Source organism: Rhamphochromis longiceps, linkage group LG15 (assembly GCF_057381845.1).
Source record: "Rhamphochromis longiceps isolate RC_006_pf linkage group LG15, R_longiceps_female_GT1.1, whole genome shotgun sequence".
In the NCBI taxonomy this organism is placed as follows: domain Eukaryota; kingdom Metazoa; phylum Chordata; class Actinopteri; order Cichliformes; family Cichlidae; genus Rhamphochromis; species Rhamphochromis longiceps.
The window spans coordinates 27597393-27605315 of record NC_140571.1 but is presented as its reverse complement, the minus strand read 5'-3'; the positions used below and the strand labels follow the sequence as shown (position 1 = coordinate 27605315).

The 7923-nt window shown below is 42.6% G+C and overlaps 1 protein-coding gene across 1 annotated transcript; it reads right to left on the bottom strand.

The window, feature by feature from the left end:
• Window positions 1–5151: 5151 nt before the first annotated feature.
• LOC146652820 (claudin-20-like) lies at window positions 5152–7182 on the bottom strand. Its single transcript, XM_085381492.1, has one exon. The coding sequence runs from the start codon at window positions 5968–5970 to the stop codon at window positions 5152–5154; it is 819 nt and encodes a 272-aa protein (XP_085237618.1). The 5' UTR covers window positions 5971–7182.
• Between the last annotated feature and the right edge of the window lie 741 nt (window positions 7183–7923).

Here is a 7923-nt window from a genome sequence, read left to right as displayed (position 1 = left end):
AACAAGAAACACACAAACACTGAGGCAAGGATGACAAAGAAGACACAGAGAACACAGAGATCTGAAACGTGGGACAGGAAGGCACAGAGTAGACATAACACAGAACACAGGGAAGGCACATAAACAAAACCTAAAAACTAGAAATCACGATATACTAAAGAACTAGGGAGTTAGAAATACTAAAAACCAAAACCAAGAGACTAGCAGTGAAAACTTATGATGAAATCAAAGATCAATAACAGCATAAAACTCAAAACACTGCGTCGTAGACCCAGGACCATGACAAGGATATCACATTGTATGATTTTTAAAGAATTTATTTGTATAATGGTGCAGAAAATAAGTATTTGGTCAATAACAGTTCACCTCAATATGTAATGTAAAATTGCTTCACCAGGTTTACACACACCATAGCTAGTATTTTGACCCATTCTTTCATGCAGATCTGGTCAAGAGCTGTGATGTTTTGAGCTGTCACTGGGCAACACAGACTTTCAACTCCCTCCACAGATTCTCTATTGGATTGAGGTCTAGAGACTGGCTAGGCCTCTCCAGAACCTTGAAATGCTTTTTATGTAGCCACTCTTTCGTTCCCTATAGGCGGTGTGGATCATTGTCATACTGGAAGATCCAGCCATGTTTCATCTTCAATGTTTATACCAAAGACTTCTATTTTGGTCTCATCTGACCACATGACATTCTCCCAATCCTGTACTGGATCATGCAGATGGTCTCTGGCAAACTTTAGACAGGACTGGACATGTGCTGGCTTAAGAAGGGGGACCTTTCAAGCGCTGCCGGATTTTAATCCATGATAACGTAGTGTGTTACTAATATCATCATCATCATCATCATCGTTTATTTGTATAGCACTTTAAGAACACACCAGGCAGACCAAAGTGCTGAACAACACAGATCAAAACAACAACCAAATTAAAAATACCATAAAATCATTACATACAATAAAATAAATAAGAAGGTGTCAGTTTCCTACAGAGTTAAAAGCCAGGGAATAAAAATAGGTTTTCAATCTGGATTTAAAGACCTGCACTGATGACGCTTGTCTAATTTAGAGGGAAAGGTTATTCCAGAGCATCGGAGCCGCAATTGAAAAGGCACGTTCTCCTCTGCATTTCAGCCGCGACTTAGGGACCGACAGCAGCAGCTGCTCAGCTGAACGGAGCGAGCGAGGAGGAACATGTGGCTTCAGCAAGTCAGATAAGTACACAGGAGCCAGACCATTTAAAGATTTAAAAACCAATAACCTTACTGTGGCCCCAGCTCTCTTCAGGTCATTGACACTGTTGGGAAGGTTGCTTTTAAAATGTATTCCACTACAGATTACAGAATACATGACCCAAAATTTAGTTTGTAACGTATTCCGTTATGTTACTCAATGTGAGTAACGTACTCTGAATACTTTGGATTACTTATATAGTCACGCTTTTTACAGCTACATAAATGTATTATTGCTGCGTGATTTATTAGTATTGCTGAAGGCTACTCGCCACCGAGCTAACTTTATTAGCTGACGTTAGTTGAGGTTAGTTCATAGACTGCGGACTATTAGACTTGATGGATAGGATTAACAACCTGCAAATAATCATGTGCAGTTCTGCAGTTCTTTAAATCTTAATATAAAATGAGTAACAGTACGGTGGCCATTAGTAAGGCTGCACTTTTTGCAGTGATCTCGTATAGAAAACGATTTCTGCATCAGTAGTATGTTTTTTTTCTGCTTTCAGAACTGTACATCATTAATTGCAGCTAGTAGGTTGTAATGCAGCCTTCAGTAATAGTAATACATCACATAGCAATAGTATATCGAAGATACTGAAGCGGAAAATAACCCAGATTGGTGTACTTTGTGCAGAGAAATGCTAACAGTGTGGTAGAAACACACCTCACTCCCAGGTTGGTTATTGTTCTGTATGGTGTACTGAGAACTGAAAATCTTTGACATGTTCAAAATAATGAATAAAATGTATACTCTTTCTCTACAGTTATACAGCAGTAAGTATCCTGGTGTGACTTGTGTTGTGTTTTATCCAAGTTCTAGTAGTGCAGGAACTGTACATTAAGGATTTACACATATTTGTCCTTTATCTAAAGGTCAAATCATCCTCACTAACTAAGCCAACCACATTTTTCAGATATGGTTGTAATGTGATTGCACTGAGGGAGAAGCGCTGCTGTTTCAGCCTTTGTTTGCTGGGTTCTGATCTTTTCATGAATGTGTAATGTTTTCTTTATGAACTTGTTCCTCAAGGGTTTGACACTGAAATGCTTCTGCAGACAAATCGACAGCATGGGCGTTCAGCTCAGTGCTCTTTTCCTTGATGGGTGATCATGTGACTGACAGCTCACTCAGGTTAAAGGACACTTCGCCCACCAAATGCACATGAGACTGCGGAGCTTCCAGTCTCCATCAGGGTTTAATTTACATCCAGAAAATGACTTCATGTCTTTCTCATTCAGCTGACACGGGATGCTGTGGAGGGGGTCTGTGTGCTGTGTGCATCCATCCGTGGTGAGAGGATAATGGGAAAGCAAAGAGCATCATTACCTCTCTCCATGCTGCTGTGCACCTCTCACCTCCCCCCAAAACATCAGGAAAATGTGGAGTGGATGTTTTTGGGTAGATGCTTTGGATTTGGACTTTAAATCTACAAACACACTGAAATCAAGAAGCTCGTCATTGTTTTTATTGCTTCAGGCACAATCTGTTCAACAGCACCGTTCACTAACTTTAAACAGCAACTGAATCACTGACAGCATGAACTCAATCTGAAACCACAGCCTCTGACCAGCAGGGGGCACATGACCAGATGGAACTATGCACCTGATTTTCTTCTTTTTGGACACTGATATTATAGCAGTGCTTAACACTTTATTTTACTGGTGTCGCTAATCCTCCCAGAAAGATTTGCTGTGAATCACAGGATATTTCTCATGAAGTAAGGCAGCTTTTTTTGTGCATTACAGATTAAATCAACTCAAAAGTCTCAAATAATTAGATGGAAAATACAAATAAACTGAATTAAAATATTACTTAGGCAACAGTTTTTTAAAATAAACTTTTGTTTAATAATTTTATTCTCACCACATAGTTTTTAAAATTGTTCTTTAGCTCATCTGGCCGAAGGACCAGTGAGAACTCACAGCGATTCCTACGTCTTCTACAGTTTTGATATGATTTTAATGAAACTTGCACACAGTTATCAGTTAATGGGTCTTTTCAGAAATTGTGCCAAAGGTGATGTTTGTGATGTTACAGACAATAATCTGTGAACTATGATGGACCATGAGCAGGGTGAGCTATGACATACATTTTTTTTAAACTCACCATCTCCTTGTGTTAAAGAAGAAAAAAGAGAAGGAACTAAACAAAACAAAAATCATTGTCCATCAAAATCAGAACCAGACTCATGGAAGATGCCATTCAATGACTTTTAGTCACTTTATTCACTTTATCATTGAATTCTAATAAAGTTTTATGGGTGACATTAGCTAACATGCTGTTATTTGCTAATTTCTTGTTAGGCGAGTCGACTGTTGCTAATATTGCTAATGCTGCTAACGTTCTGTGGCAGATTTCATTGTGGTTCACGGCTGTGCTGTTATCTAGCAAAACAGCTACAGTCAGCTTTATTAGCATAATTAGCTTAGCAGCTGGTATGAAGCAATTATCACACACAGTGATGAGCAAGAATGCTACTGACAAAATATTAAAATGAATATTGTTGCTGCATTTCATGCCATGATATACATGGAGGAAGTGTCTGTGTAACCAAGTAAAAATGAGTGAAGTGGATAAAATGAGTTACATTAAATTAAATTACAGATTTTCTGGGTTTGAACTTTGAGGACCTCAAAAATATACAAAGTAGCAAAATTCATCAAGTTTGTTCGGCTGTTTTTAGACGTTTTAAGGTGTTTTAAAATTCCCTTCATATGTTCCACAGTTTTAATATTCTGTGACTAAAAGTTCAGCCCTTTGAGAAACCTAGTGATTACTTTCTCAGTAATTTAAAAACACTGATAGAATCACTTGGACTTGTCAAAGTGTTTTTTCTGTGATAACAAACAGCTGATTTGGAATCAGCCTGTTTACTGGATATTACTGAAAACTAGCTGCAGATGATCCAATCCTGTTCTTACTCTTGTTTTTTAAATGTGGATGTCATGGATCTGAAAGCACTCGGCGTGTTTCATTCACACTGAACAAACAGTGACAAGCAGGCGGAGCTGTTGCTGTGGTGATGAAACTGCTTAAAGCTTTTTTTGATCGGCTGCATGTTTTAAAATAAGATGATCCTGAACTGTTAGTGTGATCTTTTGATTTATTTCTGTTTTTTAGGAACATGCAGCACCACAGGGGGAAAAATATGTCATTTTGATGTTGATGGTTCTTAAGTTTGATCACCAATAATTATCACTTTGTGTGATATGTACAGCAAAATGAACGACTTAGACTTCACAGTATGAAGTGACGGGTGACTTTGAGCCTCACTCTGAGGTCAGGCTTTAGTTTAAATCTGCCAAACTAACAGCCTCAGCTGGATGTGCTGATTCAAACAAACAGGGTTTTTTTTCAACTTTTTGACATTATTTTAAAATTTTAGATTCACAATCCGATGATGTATCTGAACATCACATAAACATCATCTACACAGTATTATTAAAATGTATGGCCAACATTTCTTTCTGAAGTGTAATGCAGCGTTTGGTGTGTGTGTGGTGGGGGGTTTGGCTTTTAAAGTCCTGTCACGGCCCCAGAAAGCTTTGGGCCGGCCCTGTTAGTGCATGGCTGAGTGTATGAAGGCAGACTGCAGCTGCAGCTGGAAAATAAAGTCAAATGATGGCTTTTCCATTTCAGTCACAGCTTGAATGTCTGTTTTTTTTTCTTTTCTCATAGTCAGCAGGTTCAGTATTTTTGCCTTTAGGCCTTTGGTATCAGAAAGCTGTGGCAGGCAGTTTTTAAAGGATTTACAGTCTGCAGATTTTTTCTCTCTGCTGCTGAGACTTTCGACTCAACCCACAATCTGTAATTTCCAACATTTGGTAATTTTCCCATGTACACACACCTCCCCCTCCAAACGAGCCAGAGCGCCTCAGCTTCAGCTCCACGTTTCAGTACAGCCGTGAGCTTCAGACGTACTCCTGCAGGCTGTAGCTGTCCTTGATGTCTGTTTGAGGGAGTTTGGATGGAGACGAGTGATGCTCCTGTCTCTTGCGCGGCGTGGGTTTCTCCAGCTTCATGCTGTCTACCTGCAGCTGGACCGTCTTCTTTCTGTTTTTCGGCTGATTGCGTTCTACTTGCAGCCCCCGCCTCCTCCGCTCATCTGGGTGCAGCGTGAATCTGTCGGGGTCGGCGGGGGAAGCGCAATCCGGTCGCCTCGTTCTCTTTCCGGGACACGACAAACAAAAAATGACCCCCCCGGCCAGGAGGAATCCAGCAGAGATGAACGTGACGCACAGAGCTCCGCCGGGCTGATATTTACTGCTGTCCGGTAGGTCTGTGGTCAGGAAGGCAGTGATGACTTCGTTGGTGAACCAGGACGCGGGTACGAGGCAGAGGAGGCTGGCCAGGATGAAGCAGCCCCCCGCAGCGATGGCTGTGTGCCCCTTTGCTCTGTGGCTGCCCCCCCAGCGAGTACATTTGAGCCCCAAAGTGGCGAGACAGAGTCCGAACAGCGCCACTACGCAGGACAGGACCATGCCAGTCCGCGCGGCCTGCAGGTGCGGCGGCAGCGACAGCACCGAGTTCTTTACGGTACAGCTGAAGACGCCGGAGCTGTACCACACGCAATCCATCCACAGACCCTGCATCTGCGATATCGGGGTCATGATGCTGGTCCACACGTTGATGCTCACCTTCCAGTTGGGCATCAGGGTGGCCACGACAGCACCGAGGACGCCCAGGAGTGCCAGGGCGAACGCCAGGATCTGAATAGCGGCGGACAGCATGGCTCACCCCCCCTACTTCTGTCCCGGGCAGGTCCTGACAGCAGATAATTCCTCAGCTCAGGCTCCAGCGAGCTGCAACCAGAAGAGAAATGAGAATTGAAGTGAGCGTGGGAGCGTGACGGGCACACAGCTGAGGCTGCTGATGGGAATCTGTGTCTCTGTTTGGGGGTCGAGCTCGATGATTGCCTGCATTAGCTGATGTGGTGATCACTGACACTCAATTATGTCCCTTTAAAGCTGCAGCAGCGCTCCCTCTGCAAAGACACAGAGCAGAAACTCGGAACTCTGCTGGAGTGAAGTTGTCTCCTGGATGGAGTAAGCACCGGACCACGAACAGGAGTACTCCTCTGAAAAGTTCACCTGTGCCGGGCTCTGCCAGCGTCTCCTCAAGTGACTGCTGGAGATGAAGCAGGGAAGCGGCGTGAATGAAAACAGAGGGCGTGTTGGTGAACAGCCTCTAACTACCCCTCTGCCTGCTGTCTCCTTGGCAACTGTACATACAGTTTCATCCCATTCTGCGTCCTGAAAGGAAACACAAGGCGTCCTCTCCGCAATCTCACTGTGAACAGAAGAAACTGTCCTTCTGAAAAAAGTCTGCTCCAGGAAATGTGTTTCCGCCTCCATCACCTGAAGGTCACTGGCTCGGCCGAAGGAGCTGCAGAGCGGCGTTCTTATCTGATGAGTTGATGGCGGGGTGCGTCAGCTCCACAACGCCGCTGAAATATTCTCCTCTGACTGCACGAAATCTGATTTTTACCTCAAAATGTTTGTTTCACTTTCTTTTCTTTACATTTTTGTCTCAGTTTGTTTTTTTTGGGACTTTCGCAGGCTTTTGAAAAAACACAGCACCCCCTCTGAAGCTGACAATAACCACGGAGGAAAATGTAATTACTGATTATCAGCGATCACATGTGATGTCTGAGTCCTCGCTTTTGAACATGCTACATTTTTAAAACAATCACGCTGCGGCGTTGAGTCATTTTCTCTGGTTTGGAGATAAAACCGTGGAGCAGTTTCTCTTTATGGGGCTGCATTGTGAGCCGAGGTGTCGCCCGTCACGTGACCACGTGAAGAATCGCCCACTGCAACACGCTGATAAGAGTCTGCAGCCCGCCCACCCGTTCTATAGTCAGTCAGTCGGTGGCAGCCTGTTATTACCATAATCCTCAGTCTGGCTTTATCAGCTCAGACCTGCACAGACACGACCGGCTTCCTGTAAACATATGTCGGGTTTCTGCAGCCGGTGGGAAAACACAAGTTTAAAGACACACTAGCGTCACTGCCGCCATCATCACCGCGTAATTAATGTTGTTCTGTTGATACAGAAACAGTAGAAATGGATAAAAACACAATAGAGTCGATTGCGTTTCCCACCAGAGAACCGCAGAGGTGATGTCATCACCATGGTCACACGGCGAGGTGCTGCGGCGTTGATGTGGGCACATTTCTGCTCCCTGGCCCAAATCCGGCCTTCGGAACACGAGCCGCTGTGACATCATCACCGACGACGGCAGGTGACACAGGTGACCTCGCCTACTCAGGCTTTCCGTGTTGAATATTTAATATTTGGTGACATTAACACAATATGTTCATTTTTCTATGCAGGTTTTTTGGGGATCTAATTGTGGTTGGAAAAGAACTAAATCTACTGAATCATTTTAATAAAGTGATAAAAGAACAATTTAATCTCTTTTTGTAAACGTCTGTTTAAGGAACTCGTGTAAAAATATTTATTCACTCTGCACAGAGTTGCAGAGTGAATAAATACAATAATATTTATTGTATTTCCATAATTTCAGATTTATTTATATTTATTATATACTTAATTTGCCCTGTTAAAAAAAAATAACTTAATAATTTTATATCATACATAAATCATGTGTTTTATAAAGGAGAGTGTGAAACTTTAAAATAAAATATTAAAATATTCAAAATATAAAACAGACAGAGGCG